At 52.9% G+C, this 23,059-nt stretch overlaps 7 protein-coding genes across 7 annotated transcripts; 5 read left to right on the top strand and 2 right to left on the bottom strand.

Moving 5' to 3' along the window:
• Window positions 1–122: 122 nt before the first annotated feature.
• ASPBRDRAFT_116378 (uncharacterized protein) lies at window positions 123–7,089 on the bottom strand (the record flags this gene model as incomplete). Its single annotated transcript, XM_067616973.1, has 4 exons — window positions 123–2,899; window positions 2,949–3,681; window positions 4,693–5,541; window positions 5,593–7,089. The coding sequence occupies 4 exons, from the start codon at window positions 7,087–7,089 to the stop codon at window positions 123–125; spliced, it is 5,856 nt and encodes a 1,951-aa protein (XP_067483764.1).
• Window positions 7,090–8,082: 993 nt separating this feature from the next.
• ASPBRDRAFT_72450 (putative GATA transcription factor (AreB)) lies at window positions 8,083–11,538 on the top strand (the record flags this gene model as incomplete). Its single annotated transcript, XM_067629168.1, has 8 exons — window positions 8,083–8,133; window positions 8,296–8,416; window positions 8,724–8,728; window positions 8,917–8,952; window positions 9,081–9,439; window positions 9,638–9,731; window positions 10,111–10,299; window positions 10,398–11,538. 8 exons carry the CDS (start codon window positions 8,083–8,085, stop codon window positions 11,115–11,117), a joined length of 1,575 nt encoding a protein of 524 aa, XP_067483763.1. The 3' UTR covers window positions 11,118–11,538.
• Window positions 11,539–11,658: 120 nt separating this feature from the next.
• ASPBRDRAFT_38992 (uncharacterized protein) lies at window positions 11,659–12,516 on the top strand. The gene has a single exon (XM_067624049.1). The coding sequence runs from the start codon at window positions 11,697–11,699 to the stop codon at window positions 12,162–12,164; it is 468 nt and encodes a 155-aa protein (XP_067483762.1). The 5' UTR covers window positions 11,659–11,696; the 3' UTR covers window positions 12,165–12,516.
• On the top strand, window positions 12,513–14,523 carry ASPBRDRAFT_38990 (uncharacterized protein). The gene is made up of 5 exons (XM_067624048.1): window positions 12,513–12,882; window positions 12,949–13,289; window positions 13,363–13,691; window positions 13,768–13,954; window positions 14,041–14,523. The coding sequence occupies exons 1-5, from the start codon at window positions 12,539–12,541 to the stop codon at window positions 14,229–14,231; spliced, it is 1,392 nt and encodes a 463-aa protein (XP_067483761.1). The 5' UTR covers window positions 12,513–12,538; the 3' UTR covers window positions 14,232–14,523.
• A 133-nt stretch (window positions 14,524–14,656) lies between these two features.
• On the bottom strand, window positions 14,657–16,685 carry ASPBRDRAFT_116534 (putative MFS transporter; the record flags this gene model as incomplete). Its single annotated transcript, XM_067616987.1, has 8 exons — window positions 14,657–15,144; window positions 15,193–15,310; window positions 15,363–15,378; window positions 15,431–16,055; window positions 16,114–16,218; window positions 16,272–16,404; window positions 16,463–16,534; window positions 16,605–16,685. The coding sequence occupies 8 exons, from the start codon at window positions 16,683–16,685 to the stop codon at window positions 14,657–14,659; spliced, it is 1,638 nt and encodes a 545-aa protein (XP_067483760.1).
• Window positions 16,686–17,572: 887 nt separating this feature from the next.
• On the top strand, window positions 17,573–19,446 carry ASPBRDRAFT_38988 (serine incorporator domain-containing protein). The gene is made up of 4 exons (XM_067624047.1): window positions 17,573–17,710; window positions 17,762–17,841; window positions 17,920–18,508; window positions 18,578–19,446. The coding sequence occupies exons 1-4, from the start codon at window positions 17,660–17,662 to the stop codon at window positions 19,292–19,294; spliced, it is 1,437 nt and encodes a 478-aa protein (XP_067483759.1). The 5' UTR covers window positions 17,573–17,659; the 3' UTR covers window positions 19,295–19,446.
• Window positions 19,447–19,674: 228 nt separating this feature from the next.
• ASPBRDRAFT_170564 (ATP-binding mismatch repair protein PMS1) lies at window positions 19,675–23,027 on the top strand (the record flags this gene model as incomplete). Its single annotated transcript, XM_067619687.1, has 3 exons — window positions 19,675–19,715; window positions 19,768–19,864; window positions 19,935–23,027. Coding segments are annotated over 3 exons (3,131 nt in total), but the record flags the coding sequence as incomplete, so codon positions are not given.
• Between the last annotated feature and the right edge of the window lie 32 nt (window positions 23,028–23,059).

The following is a 23,059-nucleotide window of genomic DNA, read 5'->3' as shown; positions in this document are numbered from 1 at the left end:
ATAAACTGCCATAAACCAAACCAAACGCCTCTCGGGTATCAAACCAGTATTATCAGTAAGAGCATCTTCTTCGAGTGAAATATGGTGCTTCACTAGGAATGGAATCATCGGTATAATCACCGTCACTTGAATAAACTCCGGTATTCGCGCATGCGCTGCTCCTGTACCTCCTTCTTGTCCAGCTTGCCCCGATTCAAACTCAAATCCGCCAGCTGCTGCTTTTTCTTTGCCAGCTCGAAGATCTTCTCCTCAATACTGCCCTTCATCAAGAACTGTACTGTCGTCACTTCGCGCGCTTGTCCAATGCGATGTACGCGGTCCACGGCCTGTGCCACCGCCGCCGGATTGTACTGCGGTTCCATTATATACACCTTCGACGCCGCCGTCAGGTTCAGACCCACGCCGCCGGCCCCAATTGTTGCCAACAGCACCGTGATATCCGCGTTGTTGTGAAACTCCTCCAGCGCCTTGTGTCGCGCCGCTAGCGTCATCGTCCCGTCGAGTCGTGCGAACCCTGTAATATCGTGGTCGCGCAGCGCAATCTCGATCAAATCCAGGTGCGACGTCCACGCCGAGAACACCACGCTTTTGATCGGACGCTCTCCAGGCCCCAGGCTCTTGCTCTCCTCGGCTGTCTCCAGGAGCTGCGCCACCAACGCTTTGGTCTTCGTGTGTGGCCCCTCGTACTCCCCTAGCGTCTTACCGTGTCGTCGGCTCTGCTTGGCTTGCGCCTTATCCACCAGGTAGTCCTGCAGTCCGCCGACCGTGATGGTGGAATACGAGGCCGGCATCCAGCCATCACAAACCAGGCATTTGATGTCGTGCACCGAGCCCACCGGATGGTCGAAAGCGTGTTTCCACCCCGAGAAACAGTCCGGACACAGTACATCATAGCATGGCAGCACAATCGCCAGGGCTGTTTGCTTGTCGGTTGGGCCATTGTCGGAACTTGGCTCCTCTACGCGCTTCCCGCATACGGCGCATGTGTCTGCGGAAGACTCCTGCATCAGCGTGAACATCTCGTAGGCCTTTTTGTCGGTGGCCCCGGCAGCATCGCCCGCGCCCTCTTCGAGATCGATTGCATCGTGCACGCTCATTCCCTTGATGCGTTTGCGGTCGTCTGGCTCGAGGAGCTCTTTGCCGTGCGCGCTGATCTGTCGGAGGATCATCATCGCCTTGAGGATGTGGTGGTACATGCGACCCTTCATCTTGGACTGCTCTTCGCCGGCAATTACCCGCATCATGACATTGGACTCCTTGCGGAAGAACTCATGCAGCTGCTGTTCTTTCTCCGTAAAGGTAAGCATGATGATCTTATCGTGCCGTGCCGGGAGGTCAATCTTGTCCTTGACCCGGCGAAGCGTGAACGAGTCCACCAGTACCCGCAAGCTGGCCAGCACCGAGGCATCGCCCGTTTTGAACCGACTTAGGATGTGCATTCCGAATCGCCCTCTGTCATCATAGGGAAAGAGCCCGAGGAACTTGGTGACTGAGAGTAAATCTTCAAGGCGATTCTGGATCGGCGTTCCGGTCACGGACCATCGCCGCTGGGAGTTGAGCTTAAAGATGGCCTGGGTCTGCGCGGCGCTCTGTTCACGGATTGTGTGCGCTTCATCCAGAACAATGCGGAACATGTTCATCTTGGTCAAAGGGCTGACGCCACGTTTTGCTCCTCGTCCAGACAGCTCGCTGAGGACAATGCTGTACGTGGTGATTACCAGGTCATACCTGGACAGTTCTTCCACGTCATTGGTCCGCGACGACCCATGAAAAACATAGTACGAGAGCGCATCTTCCTTGAGATGCTCCTTGATCTGATTGACCCAGTTGTTGACTGCGCTGAGGGGCGCCACCAGAAGCGTCGTCTTGGTATTGCGGATGCCCGGCAAGCTGCGGACCAGCTCGGTATCTGGGATCAGATCCGCCCACTGGCTGGCCTCCTCCAGAGAAGACAGAACCAGCGAGAGAATGCTCAAGGTCTTACCCAGCCCCATCATATCCGCCAGCAATCCTCCCAGACTCTGTGGAGGCTCTTCATCCAGCACCATCCCGCTGATGACCTCTCGGTACCGCCTCTTGCCATTCGAGCGATAAACCACCCGCCAGAGAGAGTTATTATCCGCCTCCTTGGGCCCAAATTTGCGTGGCTTCTCCTTCTCTGTCATGAACCAAAGTGCCTGCTTCTGATGGCGAAGCAATGGCGTGACCAAAGAAGATGGAGGGTCCATCTCGGGCAAATTGTCGGCGCTCTGCAGCTGATCAAACATTTTCATCACCGCGTCGTTTACTTCTTCGGCTGTTCGCACTTCATAGTTGACTCCCACCCGACCCCTCGCAGCTGTTGCAGGCAGCATTGCCGCTTGCGCCCGTCGCCTCTCTGCATGAGGATTGAGCACAGGAACGCCCTGTTCCACCGAAAATGGGGTTCCCAGCCAGACATTATGCTGCCCCAGATGTTTCCCCACGAGCTCTGCATCCTTCCTCAAACCATATAGATTGACGGATGCTCGGTATGCATATGAGCAAGGCGCCCAGGGCCACTCGTCGTCCTTTCTTCTCCGAACATCCAATCGGGCGGTAATGTTGACTTTCAGAGCCGGCGAGTCCAGGAGCGGAACGATCACCGACGCTGTCTTCGCATCGACCATCCCAAAGATCTTCCCGTTGGGATCAGACACCTCGATCCGGTTATTCTGGCCCGGCTGTCGATGCACGCCTAGCTTCATGGAAGGCCAATCGTGCGTGGAATCGCCAAATATAGTCTGTGACGAAGGCTTAGGAACTAGCTGCGCCTGGATCGTAGCATTTTCAATCTTCCCGTAGCAAACCCGCTGAAGACTAAGGTCATTCGAGCCGGTGACCTGCACGTCGTCGTCATCAGTCGCTGGCCCTGACACATCTAATATAGAGTCAGCACATCATTGCAACCCACTTATCCATCATCCTACCAGTAGTCAAGTCAACAACATCAGGCAGCACGGCTGGAGAATTTGAATTCGAACGACCATCCTTCATCCAACCACCCAAGCCCGTATTTCCCACACCTGTGAACTTGCTGTTCACAGACCTTGGCCCATCCTCTTCTACCTTGACCCTTTTGTATAGTTGGCTGGAACGCCCCTTCACCCCGTACATATTCTCGATTAAACTCCCATGGCGCGTCTCGTCTGCCTGCTCCGACGGCCGTTTCCCATCCGTCCGCTCCTCGAACTGAGCGCTAGCAAACTCCACATCCAGGGCGGGTTCCACGCTCGCCTCCTGCTGCTGCGGCGACGAACTCGCCGTATCGCGGGTACTCGGCGACCTGGTAGACAGCGATTGTGATCTGGACTTTGACCTAGGACTCGCCCGCTGCGACGGCTGACGGCGCCGGGGACTCAAAAGCCGCTGGGCGGCAGAGGCGGTTCCCGCGGGCGGCGCAACGACAGTGCGCTGAGGCGAGGACGACGGTTCTTGTTGGGCGCTCGTTCCTACTGGGAGAATATGTGAGTTTTCGTTGGTGTCTAAGTCGATCGGGTCATCTGGAGGGGAAGGGCAACGCAGTGAAGCAGGCAAGGAATATGGACGGTGGTGGTGATGGTCCTCTTGGTAATGGTCACCGGGCAAGTCGCTCCAGCGATCCGATGGGGCTCGAGTGGGATCCGGGGAGTTACCATTGTTTTTCTGTTGCTGTTGTTGAAGCTGTTTCTTGTAGGCCCGCGGGTCCAGGAGCATGGCGGCGTGGGAAGCCATGATTCGGTGCTGGATGCAGGTGCCCGAGACACGCGTGCGACGTAGGGTGTTAGGCCCAGTGACTGATCACAGATCGGATGAGGCGATGGCGGGGAAGATGGGGGGGACATCTAGGTCGGTTCGAAAGAGGGTCTGGAGTGCCTGCTGCGGGTTGGAGGGAGGAAAGGCTGGGCAGTGCATCCAACAGTGAGTGAGTGAGTTAATCGGAGAGCGGCAGTCCGGTTAGTTGGTGGTGGTGGTGGTAGCCTTGGGGGGTGGCGGCGTAGGGATGAGCGTCAAGTGAGAGAGAGAGAGACTGTGTGAGGGGGAGCTCAGATCCCTTCCATCTTACGGCCAGGATGAGATGATCGGCCGGACAGGAGGGAGCGCCAAAAGAAGCAAGCTAGTAATGATGGCAGAGTGAGGGATGACAGAGGAATAAGAGAGTGTGAATAGTGATTAGTAGGAAGTATCTATCTAGTTAGTTGCTTGATCGTGACGAGGAACCGCTGATACGTGATAAGATTGCGGGTCTTCCTCGGTCGGCGCTGTTTCAGTGCCCACTTTTCACCTGCTGATATCCGTCTGATATCCATACTACACGAGGTTTGATTCTCAAGACTCAAGGCACTCTCACTTCAATCATCACTGACTTTGTATTAGATTCTAAATGCACTTCAAAAACTATATACTGGTGTATTATGTATAAGGCAGACAGACAAGGAGGCAACCGCCCAAAAATCCCTCGCGAAGATCAACTTCCATTTCTATGACTAAAACCATCAAGATTTTTTCCAACAAGGACCAGACCCTGCAAAAGAACTCCTCATGCCAGGTTATCATGATACACGCTAAATAAAAGAAGAGAAGAAGATGTGAAGGAGAAGAAGAAGAAGAATGGAAAGATGAGGGGACCTGCGCCGACAGAGCAGATCAAGACGTCTCTCGCAAGCAACAACCGGGTTAACACCAGGTAAACACCGGGTTCTTGCTCTTGACTGCCTCGAGTCGCTCGACAATCACTTTGCGCTGGTTGCCTTCCATCCCCTCGGCGGCGGCATATCCCAGGTCGCCTTCCAGGTCATCACTGCTCCAAATAAGATGCGCCTGCCCGCGCGAACTGGACACCGAACTGTGCTTCTGGTGCCGATTGCCCGGGCGGGGAGGGAGCGTCGCCCAGCTTCGGTCCAAGCCTCGCCCTTGGCTTAGCTCGTCAATGCTGTCGCGCCCAAACCGATAGTCGCCCATCGTAGCAGGGCTGCCGGATTGGGCCCGGGCATGTCCCGAGCTGGATCCGCGCCCGCGGGAGAGCTCGAATCGGTTCGGGTTGGGCAACTCATTTGGAGGAGAACTCAACCCCAGCAGGTCGACATCAGGACCAGTACCTAAGGACATGGCGGCGCCAATGTCCATCTCCTCGTTGTCGGGATCGTAACTGGCGTGCTTATCGTAATGTTCGTAGCTCTTCACCTTTCGTTTCTGCGCATCGGTCGACGGCCCGCGGAGGGGAATGGCAACCGGAACATCCACCAGGTCGTCCCAGACACACACACGCGTCCGTCGTGTCAACTCGAGCGGGCCATGGTCGGGATGCTTCAGCGTTTCCACTACGTTCCAGGCCTGTCCCTTCATAACCGCAATCTGTCGGGCAAACATGCTCTCCTTGAAATCCGAATCCTGCGAGAATACCCGCCGGAGGGCCATTTGAGTCCCGCTCCACCAGGCCGTCGAGGTCAGAAGGGGCAGAAAATGGTCGCGAGTTTTCTGCGAGAACGGCTGACCGATCAAAGAAACTGGAAGGAACAGCCAGCCGAACGGGAAGCTTCGCCACTATGGCGGGTTAGCAGGGTTAATGGGGTTGGATTAAGGCATTGAACTTACGGCATCGGGATGCTTCCACGGCCACGACAGACTATTGTCAATCGCTCCGATCTGGACGGTCGCCTGGGGTTCGCTTGAGTTCAATGGGGTTCCAGTACGGCTAACGGCTACCATCGCTTCACGTCGTCGATACGGATGCTGGGCTGCAGTCGTTCCGTCAGAATTGACAGAAACGGGACGAGCAGGCGGCAGGTCTTCATCGTCCTCCTGTGTTTGCACTCCATTGGGCTTTGGCGGGTCAGCGACAATGGAAACCTCCTCCGTCTTCCAATCGATCTTGATCATCCAGTTATCCAATCCACGATCTGTGTTCCGCATGATATAGTCGAGGATTACAAGCTTCTCCAGTTCTTCCCGGAACGACTGCTTCAAGCTTTCGGTCCAGTAGAACCGCCGTTCTCGGCTTTCCTCGCGCGGGGATGGCGTGCGCGCCTGGCCGTCCTCGTATTCTTCTTCGTCTTCGTCATCGGAATGGGCGCCCGAGGGGCGGCAAGCTTCACTCCACGGACGCTTCTTGCGCTTCGGGGCATCCTCGGCCCGGAAACCAGTGTTAGTCTGGTCTGGCCAAGGATGGTCTCGCAGAAAGAGATTCGCATCCTTGTAGCCCTTCAAAAAGACCTGGAAACTGCCTGCTTTGGGAGGAAGAGGCCTCTTACCCATCCAAGCTTTCCTGCGGTCCCAGAAATCATAGAAGAAGGATTTGGAGGATAGCCAAACAATGTCGGTGTAGGGGACAAGGTTTGTGTGAAGACGCGAGTCGAGAACATACGCCGCGGCTTCTGAGACATACGACAGGTTAGGAATCAGGCATGCCCGGCCAAAGAAGCAGGGGAACAGGTTTCGATGGATCCATTTGGTCCACTTGGGGTTGCGGGATGCATAGGGTTCCTCATCCTTGGGCTTGAACACTCCCACGACTTTACCGTCGGCATTGCGTGCGAAGTAACTACCTGAACTTCCTTGAGAAATCATTCTCGGATGGACTCCCATCTCAATGGCTATCCGGACACTCTCCACAACTTCCTCAAATTCATCTCGGGCTCTGCGCGCAGCCCCCTCGATCTCATCCGACTCGAGGGCTTCCGCTGAGATGGGTCGAATTCCATCGGGAGCTTGAAAGACGGAGTGATAGATCTCCAACTTCTCTTCTTCGAATGTCTTGCCCTTGACGCGGTGGATCTTGAACTTGGAGGCAATCTCCTCCGCCCACCTTTCCAGACGGGCATTGATGGCCTTGATGTCGACCCCGGAATTCCTCCGGCCTCGGCGATAATGCCCACTCAGTCGTCGTCGGTGTTCGGGGGGTGTGGACAGGCCGGCGGCCTGCATCTGGGCTCGGGAGGAGATGGGAGCATATCGGGGGGCGGACTGAGAAATCGTGCTGGGGGCGTTTAGGTCGTCATCGTCTGAATAATCATACAAGTCATTGGCTCTATCTTCCTCCTCTTGAGCCAAGCGGGCGTAACCCGAGGTCGCTGGCCGATTACTTTTAGGCATGGTGAATAAAAGCGGGATAGTCTATGAGATAATGGGGGCAAGTCGAGTCGGGAGGCAACCACTCTCGGATCATATGAAGGCGACGGGCAAGGGAAAGAATTAAGGGAGGATGAATAATGAACGGCGAGAAGGGAAGATTGATTGACTGACAAACTCAAGCCATTACTGAACCAGAGACGGGTGTAAAGACGAAGTAGAAGCGGATATTCCCCGACCACGGAGAGGTAGGGAAAGCGAAAGTGAGAGGGAGGGAGGGAGAGTAGCAGATTCCAAGAATCCAGAGCCGGAGAGAGTTCGAGGCAGCGCCGCTGTCATCTTGAAGAAGTGGCCGCTCGCCGCAATTACCACTCGTACCGTCACCGTACCGCCAATTACTGCGGTTTAGTCAAGCACATGGCAGTCAGGGTCCAGTCCAGCCACACCCCGGGTACCATACCATACCGCACCGCCACCGGTGGTCGTATCGTGCCGCTGGGATCCACTCGAGCTTCACGGAAGCCCCTGAATTAATGCTGGCTCGCGACGCGATGCTTTTTCCCCGGAGAAGGAATAGACGTTTTCTGGGGAAGGAGAAAGATACCAAGAAGGTTGCTGCTCAATGAGCGCTACCAATTCTTCTCTGATCAAGAGATTCAGCGTGTTGGGCGAGAAAGCACACAAACTACTTCACTCCGCAATTTCTGTTTCTACAAATAGTAACAGCCATGCTCTGTTCACTTTAAGCCAAATAATCCAGGGTCTCATGGATGATACTTGTCGTCCAGCTCATCAACAACTACTGCGGCCATTGACCCCGTGCAGACTCTGGCAGCCGTTTCTTAGCACTTCCAGTCCACGCGATATGCGCGCCATGGCTTCGTCCCTTCAATGAATTATGCTACGATCTAAGACATGGACCCATAGGGTGAAACGGGGTGCAGTAGCATGATGTATGAAGATTGCTATACTGGAGAACATCAACAGTCGAGTGATTGCGCACCAATCAGCTACATCATGACTGATTTCGATCACAGCAAGCATGAGTTCTGGTCAGCCACCCTGCCGGTTATAGTCTCCTATCCACACTCTACTTCCACCTCAACTTCCCCGACGCAAAAATCGTGAGAGATCATGGACTCTGGCCGTTAAAAGGAACCAAGTTGAAGGGGAAGAAAAACCCAGGGGCGATCACAGTAAATACTAGGCTGGTGGGAAAGGGGCATGCAGGGGCGCGACAACAACATTGCGAAGATTCATTCCGGGCCCGTCCCGCGCATACTATTAGATAGGCGCATAAACCTTGGAGAGCAGAAGCATAGCATAGCAACAGTCCGAGACTGGGGAGAAGGTGATAAGGAGGAATTCCCACGGGTGACGGATCCCTATCCAAGATTCAATCTCAGTATCCAAGACTCGGCTGGGCCCAGCCAAGCGGCGGTTCCGCAGAGCCATTTCGATAAATAATCGATAGCCTCCGACGCGCGATAGCAGTCCCGATAATCAACCCTCGATCTTCCTTCTTCCTCCCGACCATCCTATTCCCCTCCAGATTTGCCTCGAATCCCCTTCCCCAATTCCATCCTCTTTCGCATGGTTCCTTTCCGGTCAATTAGCTTGGATCCTTCTGTTCTCTACCTTCTTGTCGCTCCTTTCAGCAATCGTTTCTTGGGTCGATTTGCAGCAACTTGTCCCCGAGACAGCCTTGCGTTGAGACCTTTTACTCCTGGAGTATCATCTCTGACGTCCCTTGGGCCGCACAAAAGCAATTATCAAATAAGAAAGAAAATCATCTCGGGCTTGGAAAAAGTCTGTTGATCATTTGATTACAACTGGTCAACCAGAAAAAAGTTGAACGACATTCCATATCATTCCTCCCTTTCAGACGTGGCTGGTCCTCTTCAACGGCACGAATCTTTCCCCCCCCAAACCGTCGTCTATCACTCCCGGAACGACGGAAACCTTCCTCTTGAATCGTCTACAATTCGGTCATTTGGGGCCGGATTTCTAGCTAGTTTTCTCCGACAACCTCCACGGTGGCTTCACTCCTCTTCCGGGCGTCGCCCATCGACCCAGCCCTTCGTCCGCCGTCGCCGTCGAACCCCCAGTCTCAAGACTCGAATTACAAACACACCTCCTCCTCGACTGACAGTCAATCGGGATCACGTCAATCGACCACGGATACTGCTGCAGGGGCATCATCAGCGTCATCGCAGTATTCTGGAACGCTTCCCGAGGCCAGTTCTCTAGATAAATACACCCACAGCCCGAGCAGTAGCAGCAACGGTAGTGCCTTTCCCAGCTCTCTGGGTCCATCTCTGCCTGGACTTTCTGCTTTGGCCTCGGTCGCATCAGCTCCCACTTCTAATCTGCGGTATGTGTACTTGGCAAGAACCCTTCCCCATACGATGTGCCATAGACGAGGCCAGGTGAAGGAATGAGAGGGGAGTCGCAGGGAAAGTCATGTGTGATTTCTCCTGCCATGTCCGGGAGAGAGACATGATAATTCTGAACGCTCGCATGCCTAATGCGCCCGTATCTCTGATTATGCTGACGAGTCTTACGTGTGCAGGGCCTCGAGTAGCAATGCGCAGCCCAGTATGGCCAATATGACATACGCGACATCTTCTCCGGCCGCCACTACTGGTGGGCAAGGCAATAATCCTGTAAGTTCCTGAGATGATCTTATCATCGGCAGGCGATGGTTCTTATCGAGCTACGCTGGTTTTGTTGCTTTTTTTCATTCTTACCTGGGGGTGAAATTTTTCGGTGTTCATGGTGACCCTTAATTTCCTGGGTTTCTTTTTCTGTGCCAATCTGCTGTTATCAGCAGCCGCTGGGGGCTTGGCGCCGCACCACCTGCTCCTTATCGCGCCAGCCCATCAAATCTCTCCCGATCTTATCAACCCAGCGCTCTTCCTCCTCCATCCACTATCAGTCCGCTTCCCCATCTTCTGTCTCTCCCTCCCCCTTCCTTCGCGTGATCCTATTGTTCCAAAAATCATGGCGACCACGTTGGCTGATCACAAACGTCCTCAATTACAGCCCGTTTGCCAGAATTGCGGCACTTCTACGACACCTCTCTGGCGCAGGGACGAACTCGGCTCCGTCCTTTGCAACGCCTGTGGCTTGTTCCTCAAACTACATGGCAGGCCCCGTCCGATAAGCTTAAAGACCGATGTCATCAAAAGTCGCAACCGGGTCAAGACTGCGGGTCAGGGACCGAAGCGTAAGGTAAGTCTGCCATTTAGAAAAATTTTCCTTGGTCATCCTATGCCATTGTTCACCTGCTGCGCCAACGGTCGCTAACTTACATCTCAACGTCTTATCAGTCCGGCGGTGCTATCGATACAAATGGCTTGTCTACCTCGAGATCCGAAGCAGGGACGCCCCCCATGGGCTCTCAAGGATACCGTCGCGCGTCGCGGAAGGCATCACCGGGCCATTCCGACCGATCCAACTCGCCCGTCTCCCGAACCGAAACGCCTGGTATCCCTTCCATGCAACAACCACACCCTCAGTCGCAACACAATGCCAACATTGCGCCTCAGCACATGTTCGACAGTGTCACAATCGGCGACCATGGTCTCGCTCAGCCGAATGCGCTGCCCTCGGTGCAGCCGCGCCAGCCGTCACCCACGGCGACCTCGGCAGCTGTTGACCGCCATCTCGAGTCACCACAGACCTACGATGGACTGCTCGCAGCCAATACTTCGTTGAAGACTCGCGTGAGCGAATTGGAATTTATCAATGAACTCTTCCGCGGCCGGGTTACGGAACTGGAGCAGAGCGGCGCGACTGCGCGCCGATCGGAGATGATCGTCCGGGACTCGGAGGTACGGCTCCGGCGGTCTTTGGAGGAGGCCCAACGGCGCGAAGACGATCTGAAACGACGGATATCTGAGCTGGAGCGACAGCTTACCGAACAGAACTCCTCTGCCAACCCCGCGGGCAATGACAGTCCCGGCGAGCCGCTGGCCAAGCGGATGCGGCTGTCCGACGTCGTGGAGCAACCTGCGGAATCGCCGACCAAGTCCCCCAAGAGTGTCTAACCCTCACGGGGAGGGGGGGCTTGTCCGGACGATGGACGCGCATACGTGCGTCGGGCAGCACCGACGTAAATCAATGCGCGCAGTCTGCGGTGCTGCGTTCTCTGATCTTCCCCGGTCTCTTTGATACCCTTTACGAGTCTTGTCATTGGCTGGCTGTATATCGGATTAACTACCTAATTATATCACACCTTCCTTCGAGCCACTTTTCCCCCTTCTCTCTTCTTCTACTCATCCTATTTGTTCCGATTATGAGTCGGGGAGAGATTATTCTGCGCCTGCACCCGTTCCCCTCATCCCAGCCCGACCCCACGAAAGACCCCCTCAAAAGGAAAAAGAAAAAAGGACCTGTAAAGGGTTTACATGTGTTCAAAGTAATTCGTGTTATTATTAACTCCCTGAATCTAAACTGTCGTCTTCCAACAGTGTCTGTAAACGTCGTAACACATCATCCGATGCAACCTAACCGCAACAAGTATACTTTCCGAGAGCGGAAATACTGCAGAGTATCCAAACCACCATTGTAACCCAACCTAATCTTAGCTAAAAGACCAACGACCCTATATCATCCCACCTTAAGGAATGATAACCCCCAACCTGAACATCTCATCTCGTTTCTCCATCATCATCTACTCCACTCCGTCGATCCGATTCCTTCCTTATCAGCAGGCTGAGTGCAGTGGTCACGAGAGTAGTCCGGATAACCACCCGGAAATCGACTCTCCCTTATCAATGTCCGTCAACGAAAATCCTCCCTTCATTATTGGCCCAACCTGGCTTGTTTCCCGTCGGGGATACGACGTTGATCGACATACCCTCGCAGTCCCATTTAGATTGCTTGATTACTTTGTTGGTAGATTTGTCCTATCTATTATCCATCTGTTCTCTATAGACAGTAATTTGGCCCGGGGGTTTTTTGCTTGCTGTCCGGATCCCCGACGGTCGCGTTGTGCTGATTGGGGGTGTTCCCCGCTTTTGAGGCCGAGGGATGCGGTTATACTAACTCCCCTATTGATGTTATGGGATTCTTGTTATCTGGATGCAAGTTAGAGGAAATTGGTTATACTCTTCACTGGCAGGTGAGGGGATATCCTCGATTATGACTTGGTGCATGTAGGGGCTTATCTCTATATTGAAGCGTAAGGCTCGTTGGCTCTACTCATCGGACGTAGATGGGCAGTACGAGTTGTATCTGCCTGCTCCTCCTCCTATTTCCTAATCAGGTGAAACGAAGGCACTTATAATGTCGGCATCAATAAGGGTTTATTATGACGCATTCGTGGTTGGGATAGAGTAGAGTGTCAGTGATAGCACAGAACAGGGATGCATGTCGGCATGGCTGCTAACCACATGACAATGGAGCACGAGTCTCTCTATCTATGAGTCTATCAATCACTTCAACCATCACATCCTAGATAGTTAATATGACCATGAGGATAGCAATGCGCCTCTGTAGTCTATCCATCCGCAGTATCCGTCATCCCAAACCATCACGATGGCCCATCACCTCGCCCTTCTTCCACCCCTGCCAACACAGACGGACAAGCTCCCTACCATCTCCATCACTATCACCACCACGCACATTCCTAACAACAGGATACGAACTCCTCAATCATATCCCCAAACTAGAAGAAGAATGTCTCCCCGACTACCGAGCGGAGCGATACTACCCCGTCCACATCGGTGAAGTCTTCAATTCCCGATACCAAGTCATCACCAAACTAGGCTTCGGATCCTCATCCACCGTCTGGCTATGGCGTGACCTACAGTATGCATACTACACCACTACTTATCCCACCCCATAACCCCAATCTAAGTAGCTGATACATTGAAGAAACAACAACAACTACCTTACCCTGAAAGTCCACGTCCGCAGCAAACAATCCACCCACCTCCCCGAGATCCGCATATCCAAGCACCTACAAGCCCTCCATGCTAAAGCCAAACAAAAACATATAGGCGAGAAATACACTCGCCTCGTACGCGACTCCTTCGAAATCCCAGGCCCCCACGGAATCCATCCATGTATTCTGTACCAACCATCCGGAATGGACATCTGCGATTACATCCAATGTTTGGAAGGCAACGCATTACCGGAGGATCTTCTCCGCGTTACGATCCGATTTATACTCATTGCGCTGGATTATCTCCATTTGGCTAATGTGATTCATACAGGTAGGTAGCAACATCCCCTCTCCCTTCCTCTCTCTTTCTCAGTGTATAGTTTACTAAGTATAGTATAACCTAGACATCCAACCAGCCAACATCCTACTAGGAATCGACGAGGACGAATCAATCCTCAACGACCTAGAAGAAGAAGAACTCATTGAACCTGCACCGCGGAAACACCTCCCAGATCGAACGATCTACGCTACGCGCGGAATGCCCTTCACGACTGGGGAACCTATGCTAGCTGATCTGGGGGAGGCGAGGTTACTACTTCCGACTGACACAGAGACAGACACAGCCACAGCCAGACAGACAGGTCCCATCATGCCGGGGTTATACAGAGCACCGGAAGTAATGCTCAACATGGAATGGGATTATAAAGTGGATATATGGGCTCTGGGGCAGACGGTACGCTTCCATTCATTCTCAATTGACTAATTCATAACAAAGTAGTCATCTAAATGTATTGGATACTACTACACAGACATGGACCCTCCTCCAATCAAAACACCTCTTCACTAGCACTAGTACTAGCACTACTAGTACTACAGACCTACACACCCACGACGACTATGCTCGTCGGTTCGCGGAAATGATAGCCCTGCTTGGTCCCCCGCCTGTCGAGTTGCTGAAAAGGAGTGAGGAGAGTTGGAAGTTTGGGGATAGGGATGGTATGTATTCATTCACCTACCTATTCCCTCCATATCTATCAAGTCAATGATACCATCGGATCATCATGGCTAATAGGGGTCTTCAGGTAATTGGAAGGGTCATGTAGAGATCCCCGAAGAAGAATCCCTCGAGAGTTGGGAGATGCGACTTAAGGGTTATAGAAAGAGGCTTTTCCTGCGGTTTCTGCGGAAGACGCTGTGTTGGAATCCTGAGAAGAGGCCGAGTGCGAGGGAACTGTTGATGGAGGATGAGTGGGTGAGGGGGGAGGATTATTGATTATTGATGTCTTACTACTATCTGACTAACTAGCTAACTATTCAGACGTGAAGTGAACTGGATGGGGCATACAGGGAATTGTAAGTCTAAGGGAGTGTACTTACATAACGCAGTTTAGTGTATTATATGGGTAACTGGCTTCACGGCGTGGATGACTATACAGAACTACAGTTCAGAGACGAATCAATAATTCGGAGGCACATTAAGTGGTGAGTGACCAGTAGTACTCATATGACGGATTATTTCAACACCTCTCTGTCAAATTCAATAAATGTCTATATGAAATTGTGAACCCTCTATATTGAAAATACCAACCAAATTGCCTCAAATGGCACATATCCCCTGGGTATATATACGAGGAAGACAAAATAAAAGTTACCACGTTCAGCCTATTACTCCGTAAAGGCTTCAGAATTACTCTTGCCCTAAGCAAGTCGGTCATGCTCGACCTTCTTGTGCATCGCGCCGTGGATGCGTCTCTCGTGCAGGATGCTCCACAAGCAGACGACCACTCCGGCCACGCCGGACAAGAATGTCGTGTAGTACGCAGCCTGGTAGCAAGCCAGACCATCCGGGCAGTCGCGGTCTCCGTTGGGTTCGACGATCGAGTGGCGGTCGTAGATGCTGCCGTAGAGCAGGTTGAAGACGTTGCCGCTCAGCACGGGCGCAAGCGTCATGACACCCCAGTTCTGGGAGAGGCCGCCGATGCCGAAGGTATGGGCAACCAGCGATGGGAAGACACCGAAAAGGAAGCCGTATGCGATGCCGGTGAAGCCGGATACAATGGCTAGTTGGTGAGGGTTGGAGATGGCGGATCCTGCAAGTTGGGTGATGGTGAAGACGAAGGCAGAGATGAACAAACACCAGAATCGCGACATGTTCAATTTCTTCACCAGAAGATCGGAGCCAATACCTACAGGAGATTAGTACCCAAACGCAGACAGCGGAGGTGCCGACATACCGCTAGAAAGCCGACCAATAAAGTTGCCGAAGGACAGAATTGAGACATGCATAACCTGTCGCTGTTGAATAAACTTCGGGCTTGCGCTGTCGTCGTAGTACTGCCAGAGTGCCTTGGCCTGCGAACATTAGATCAGCTGACACGGATGGGGTCATGCGGAGTCGCCTTACGCTGTTGCCAATGTTGCTATTGAAATGTTAGCATCAATCCCTAGCACATCTAGGATACGGGTACGAACTTGATAGTCATCAAACCAATTCCAGAAAGAAGGGCCATCGTCAGAAAGAGTTGCCAGAACTCAATTTTCGGAAGCATTGCCAAGCCGCGAAGGTCCGGGTGCGGGGATTCAGGAGCAACATCGGAGAGAACATCGTCATCCTCCTCGAGTCGATTGAGGAAATCTCGGGATGAGCGTGAAGGAACTTTGGATACCAAGGAGGATGTTTCGTCAATATCGGGGTTGTGGCCGGGATGATGGGGACTCGACACGACCGAGTGCGATCTGTCACGCGCTGCGGGACAAGAGTCATAGGTTATAGAGGTCTGCGTACCTGCTTCATCAGATTCTTCCAGGCTGTGCCGGAATTCGGTAGATCTGGTAGGGCGTAGTCGTTGAGATTCTGCGCCAGGGGACCTGCCCCGTCCGAGTGGCATATATGGCTCACTGGGAGGCAAAATACGAAGAAACGGGATCGAAACGAGGTTTAGGACACAAGTGCCCAGAGCCAGCAAGAGGAGGAAACGTCCTGTATCGTCCTTGAAAAGTACCGAGGAAACGGTCGACCAGAAGAATGCGCTCAAACCGAAAGCGGCCAAGGGAAAAGCAGTCGCTGTTCCACGGTGGTCGGGGAAGTTGGAAGCCGCTAAACGATGCAGTCAGCCTTGAAGGTCAACATATCCATAAGGAGGGATTTGGCGCACATGTCTTAATGGACGCTGAGAATGCCGAGCAACTTCCGAAGCCAGTCAAGAAAGAGAAAAACGACAGGAAGATAATCGCCATCGACCCTGGCCCCTTGACGTACGCTGTACATACATTAGCTATTTTCAACACCCCGAGGATTCATTATTAGCCATACCAAGGTAGATGGGATAGTAGCCGATCCCCAGGGTGATCGCACCCAAGAAAGTCGTCAAACGCGGACCCCGAGCATCTGTCAACAGACCCAATGGGATTCCTGATGCATACATTCCCAGATTGCCAGCCGCGCCCTGGTAGTGTGATCAGTTGATGCTAAGCTCTTGGTGTCGAGCGCAACGGGCGGCTTACAATGAAGTTGCTTTCGGTGGAAGAGATCTTCATTTGCTGAGCGAATTGGGGCGCCCACGCTGAGTATGCATACTGTCACACAGATCAGACTCTTGCCAAATAACCACCTTCATATTGGACCTAGAGAATGGAAGAAGCGCACGTTGGTACCACACGCGAGAGCAACCAGGGTGGCCGCTACGACGGAGATGATCCGCTTCGATTTATGAGGCGAGGCGACCATGGCGACGCGGGATTACACCGGGGGAAGACCAGTTGGAAACTCTTCGCATCGAAATATGCGGGGAAGGGTCGCAGTGGCCGGACGACTATTTGTAGTTCGTTGGCTCGGATGGTGGTGCAGTGGATAAACGTTATCACGTCACGATAACCGGAGGGATTGCGAAGTAAGGACGACCGGCTAGACCTCGACCATAGATAACCGCACCACGGGTAGTAGTAGTAGCAGTAGTAGTAGTTAAGGAAGAACAAAAACACAAAAAGAAGGAGGGCAGAAAAGAGTGCTAGAAGAGGAAAAGGAGAGTTGGCAGCAGTAACAGAAAAAGAAAATGAGTGACTTGAGTACGGAGAAGTGTTTGGATTGTCTTCCAGCAGTGATTTTTTTAGTCTCTCCACCTCCCACGCAATCAGAAAGCAAAGTGTCCCCAAAAGTGTCCCGTCGGACTCGTCAGCTCCAACTCAGTCTAGTCTCCCCGGACGAGATCGGAGTCATGTCGTGTATGGTAACGGCATTACCACCTCGATGAATGTGACAGCCAGTCAGCCAGTCGCTTATCGCCGATAAGGTCATCATTACCGGCACACTTGCCCCGGATACAAGAGCACGTGACTCTACGCATCCCCATCACGTGCAGTGCATCCCCAGACATTGTGGAGAGAAAGCATAGTGCTGTAACTACGTTTGGCAGGTGCTGCCTCACTTTAAAACAACTACTAGTATTTGATGCAATGTAAACATACTCATGGGGTCGCCTCATGGTGCTGTTAATGTAGCCCGACTCTTGCTGGACGCGCGTAAGAACCAATCATCCCGCTTGATCCCCAGCACATGACGAAGGCGGCGAACCTCCGCGGCTTCTCCTCCTGCCATTCCGTCTTCATCTTCCAGTATCTCCAGGCCGGTTATCGTCATCCGTCTCTGCATTAAGATCAAACACTGTCTTTAGTGAGAGGGAGTGACAGTCTTCTTCATCCAACATGGGTGCCCTCTTATCCCTGCCTCTGCTGGCTCTCCCCAGCGCAAGCACGGTATGTGCACGTCCATCACCGCCGTCTAATCCCCCACTGACATCAAGGTAGCTTATCACCCTCGCGACGTCGTGCTGCGGCGCGGCAACCTGCTCGGCAGTATGTAGTGCATGCGGGAAGTTTCAGAACAGGTCAGTGTCATACAACCAGGAATATAGCCTTGCGCTTCGTGATAATGGATTTGGCTGACATTAGGCACCGACTAACAGTATGGCTACGAGAATCGCCTATGCTTTCATCCTCTTGTTCAATTCGATCATCTCTTGGATAATGCTCACGCCCTGGGCGCTCAAAAAGCTACAACACATGACGCTAGATTACATGGAGATCAGATGCGATGGGAAAGAATGCTATGGTTGGGTGGCCGTTCATCGAATTAACTTTGGTCTGGGGCTCTTCCATTTGATCCTCGCCTTTATGCTGCTTGGTGTCAGGTCCTCCAAGGATGGCCGGGCGGTCCTTCAGAATGGGTTCTGGGGTCCCAAGATCATTCTGTGGCTTGCGCTTGTTGTGGCGTCGTTCTTCATCCCCGAGTCGTTCTTCTTCGTATACGGTCACTATATCGCCTTCATTTGCGCCATGCTGTTCCTCCTGCTGGGTCTAATTCTCTTGGTGGATCTGGCGCATTCATGGGCTGAATTGTGCCTGCAGAAGATTGAGGATAGCGATTCTCGCACGTGGCGTGGCCTACTGATTGGCTCTACTGTGGGCATGTACATTTCATCTCTCGTCATGACCGTCTTGATGTATGTCTTCTTTGCCCACAGCGGATGCGCCATGAACCAGGCTGCGATTACTGTAGGTTTGCTGTGTCTCCTACCGTCTGTCATCTGCCATCTCTGGCCCCGTGCTTACTTTCCGAAATAGATCAACCTCGTTGTCTTCCTCATTATTTCGATCATCTCGGTGCAGCCCATGGTGCAGGAATCCAACCCCAGAGCAGGATTGGCCCAGGCCGCCATGGTTACGGTTTATTGCACCTATCTCACCATGTCCGCCGTGTCCATGGAGCCAGATGACCGTCACTGTAACCCTCTGATTCGTGCCCGAGGCACCAGAACAGCTAGTATCGTTTTGGGAGCGATTGTCACCATGGCCACCATCGCGTATACGACAACCCGCGCGGCCACCCAGGGCATTGCGCTAGGCTCCAAAGGGGGGCACAACTACTCGCAGCTGGGATCGGATGACAACGAGCATGGTCTTGTGACCCAGCAGCCAACCACTCGTCGCGAGATGCGGGCCGAGGCTCTTCGGGCGGCTGTCGAAAGCGGTGCTCTGCCCGCCAGTGCGCTGGATGATAGCGACGACGAATCCGACGAGTATGACACCAAGGACGACGAAAAGGGATCGACGCAGTATAATTACTCCTTGTTCCATATCATCTTCTTCTTGGCGACCACCTGGGTGGCTACCTTGCTGACCCAGAACTTGGACCCGGAGGCCGTCGATGACTTTGCGCCCGTGGGCCGCACCTACTGGGCCAGCTGGGTGAAGATTATCAGTGCCTGGGTGTGCTATGCGATCTATCTGTGGACCCTGATCGCACCGGTGGTTCTGCCAGACCGCTTTGACACTTACTGATCGTGGGGTTGAGTAGGAAGATCACCTATAACCGGGAGTTGGGCGTTGAACAGCGATATTGCTTTTACTCGTAGTTGTACAGTTTCCTGCCATTCTCCGTCATAGTTGGTGCACGATGCCGCAACTGAAATCGTCTATTGTTACCCTGCAACATACCATGCTAAGCTGTTATTATTTTTGAAGAACTTGCATGTATCATAATACAGTCCGTCAAGTGCACAAGAATGTTATTGATGTCTTTGGAACTGGTTTTGGTATTTCCTTGTAGATGTACTCCTAGAAACTCCCGCCCGGAAATCCGCTTATCGCAGCCTCCGCGTAAAGTGGCCGGCGAGCGCGTGTCACCGCGTTCTGCCCCCTCAACTTCCACTTCCACCATGGCATGAACATGGCGACCATCAAGGCCATCGAGGCCCGCTCAGTATGTCTGCTTGATCTCTATACTAAGATGTCTTCTCATTCTTACGCTACAGGTCCATCAAATCCAATCCGGTCAAGTCATCGTTGACCTGTGCTCCGTTGCAAAGGAACTGGTCGAAAACAGCCTCGATGCCGGAGCAACCTCAATAGGTAATACAACAATCGAAACCAACCACATTCCATAGATTGGCATTGCTAATCCACACTCAAATCATTTCAGAAATCCGCTTCAAAAACAACGGTCTAGACCTAATCGAAGTCCAAGACAACGGCAGCGGAATCTCCCCCGACAACTATGCCAACGTCGCATTGAAACACTACACCTCCAAACTCTCTTCCTACGAAGACCTCACCACGCTCCACACCTTCGGGTTTCGCGGTGAAGCTCTATCCTCCCTATGCGCATTGTCTGACTTCCGCATCACCACGGCGCAAGCGAATCAAGCCCCCAAAGCTACCCGTCTCGATTTCGAACCCTCCGGGAAATTGAAAAAGACGCAGATAGTCGCGGGACAGAAAGGCACGACAGCTTCGGTGGAGAGCATCTTCAAGGGATTACCGGTACGACGGCGGGAGCTGGAGAAGAACATCAAGCGCGAGTATGGCAAGGTGTTGAACCTGTTACATGCGTACGCGTGCATCAGTACGGGGGTGCGCTTCAGCGTCAGAAACTCGGTGGGCAAAACGAAAAATGTGGTAGTGTTCAGCACGAATGGAAATCAGACGACCAAGGAGAATATTGCCAATGTGTATGGGGCGAAGACGCTGCTGGCGCTGATTCCGCTGGATTTGGCGCTGGAGTTCGAGCCGTCCGCCGCGGCGGGGAGACGAATCACTGGGTCTGGGGAGTTGAATAAGCTCACAGTCCGCGGACATGTCTCGAAGCCGGTCTTTGGGGAGGGAAGACAAACTCCTGATCGGCAGATGTTCTTTGTGAATTCTCGGCCGTGTGGGCTGCCGCAGATTGCAAAGGCGTTCAATGAGGTGTATAAGTCGTTTAATGTCACTCAGTCGCCCTTTGTGTTTGCTGATTTTCAAATGGATACGAACGCGTATGATGTTAATGTGTCGCCGGATAAGCGGACCATTCTGTTGCATGATGCGGGAGCGCTGATTGATTCGCTGAAGGAGTCACTTGTGCATTTGTTTGAGTCGTCGGATCAGACGGTTCCTCAGTCGTTGGTTCTTGGGTCAAAACCAACTCCTACCCTTAAACAACGCTTGGGAAGTTTGCAGTCTCAAACTCAGTCTCCGAGTCGGCCTGCAGCAGATGATGTGGACTCGGCGGCAGATGATCGAGAACCAGCGGGAAGCCAGGGAACCGGTGAGGTACAGTCGAGCTCACAAGATCGGATGAAGAGCTTCTTGAGCGGTCTTGGTGCCCGTGGCAGCAGCCCCGTTGTCTCCTCCCCTGCAGGCCGGGATGCATCAAGCGTACGGGACCAGCCTGAACCAATGGAAGAGGACAATGATCTCTTCGTGAGGCAGGATACTCCTGCTGAGGCATCGCTTCCCACCCAAGAGGGAACTGCGGAGGCCTCTCGACAGCATGAAGATATTGGCTCATCTCAGGGCATGGCTCCTGAGGAACCCTCGTCGTCGCAAGTAGTCGACCCTTTGGAGGAGACACCTAATACTATTCAGAATGCATTTGATCGGATGCGACCAAGACGAAATCCTCCTGAAATGGCTACCATAACTATCGGCAACAGGACCGTTACGTCTATGGTGGGAAGTGGGTTGCCAAGAAAGCGATCTGTGGGTGCTGGTGATGCTGTTGGTCCTACGACACGGAAAAGACGGATACACACCCCTTCGCGCCCTAGCATCTTTGGCAAGCACATGAGGGATTTTGCTGCCCCGGGCTCACAAATAGAGCCGGAAAGTGAAGACGAGGAGATTTTGGATGATGAAGCCGAAGAAGAAATCGAGGAGAGTGAAGAGGGGGAAGAGCCTGTGGAGGAAGAGGAGGAAATCGAGGAAGAGGAAGATGATGGATCTCAATCTTATGCTCCGTCAGACCTTAAAGTCGATCACCCTCCCGAAGATGTTAGCAGTGACCATCACCACCGGGAGGCCAGCAATGGTAATGAACCTCAAACCTCACAGCCTCTTGGCTCCTCGGAGCAGAACATAAGCGAAGAAGAGAAAAAGCGCCTTGAAGAGGCCGAGGTCCAACGGCTCATTCAGGCGGCGGAGGACAAAGCAGCATTGCCACAGGGCAACAATATCCATCGTGCGAACAAGATGAACAAGGGAGCTGCTCACCGTGACTCTACTGTGCAGCTGATGAGTACCATCGATGGTTCTTTCTCCAAGATACACTCCCAGCTAGGGCAACTACAGGAAAGCCTCCGTCGTTGGGAAGAACATTACGGCCCTTCCCAGGGCGATGATGAGACTGCGGCGCCACATGAAACGGCCGAGGAAAGACTATCTCTAACGGTTAGCAAAGATGACTTTGCCAACATGCGGATAGTCGGGCAGTTCAATCTTGGGTTCATCCTTGCTACGCGGTCATCGACAGATGACGCCGGTACTGGATCATCAGCCAAAGATGAGCTTTTCATCATAGACCAGCATGCGTCTGATGAAAAGTTCAATTTCGAACGGCTGCAGGCAGAAACCGTGGTGCAGAATCAGCGCCTCGTCCAACCGAAGCGCCTTGATCTCACCGCAGTCGAGGAGGAAATTGTCATTGAGAACCAAGTCGCGCTGGAAAAGAATGGTTTTATTGTAGAAGTTGACGAAAGCGGAGACGAGCCTATCGGGCGCCGCTGCAAGTTGATCTCGCTGCCCTTGAGCAAAGAAGTGGTCTTTGGGGTTCGAGATCTGGAGGAGCTCATTGTCCTTTTGTCGGAAACGCCGACCAACGCTGCACGGTCAGCGTCAGGGATGTATATACCCCGTCCGAGCAAAGTGCGGAAAATGTTCGCTATGCGGGCCTGTCGGTCGAGCATCATGATTGGCAAAACCTTGACGGTCAAGCAGATGCAGAAGGTGGTGCAGAATATGGGCACCATTGACAAGCCGTGGAATTGTCCCCATGGTCGACCGACAATGAGGCACCTGATGAGCTTGGGGCAATGGAATGAATGGGATGAGTTGGATGACGAGGAAGACCAACCGATAGATTCCTTGGATGTATGGCGAGGATTCTACCAGGAAATGGCTGCGCAGAGTGAGGAGGAGGCGGAGGAGGCGGAGGAATAAATCTAAGCCTGGTTGCTCAGATTCACTTTTGGATAATAGTATAGAACAACTTACGGAGTCATTGGATATATTTATGGATCGGTCCACATTTAATCTCGTCTATGATTGCATCTATTGCCCTCTGAATAACGC

The sequence above is a fragment of the Aspergillus brasiliensis genome (genome assembly GCF_001889945.1).
Source record: "Aspergillus brasiliensis CBS 101740 unplaced genomic scaffold ASPBRscaffold_2, whole genome shotgun sequence".
Lineage (NCBI taxonomy): Eukaryota > Fungi > Ascomycota > Eurotiomycetes > Eurotiales > Aspergillaceae > Aspergillus > Aspergillus brasiliensis.
This window is presented reverse-complemented; position numbering and strand designations above follow the sequence as displayed.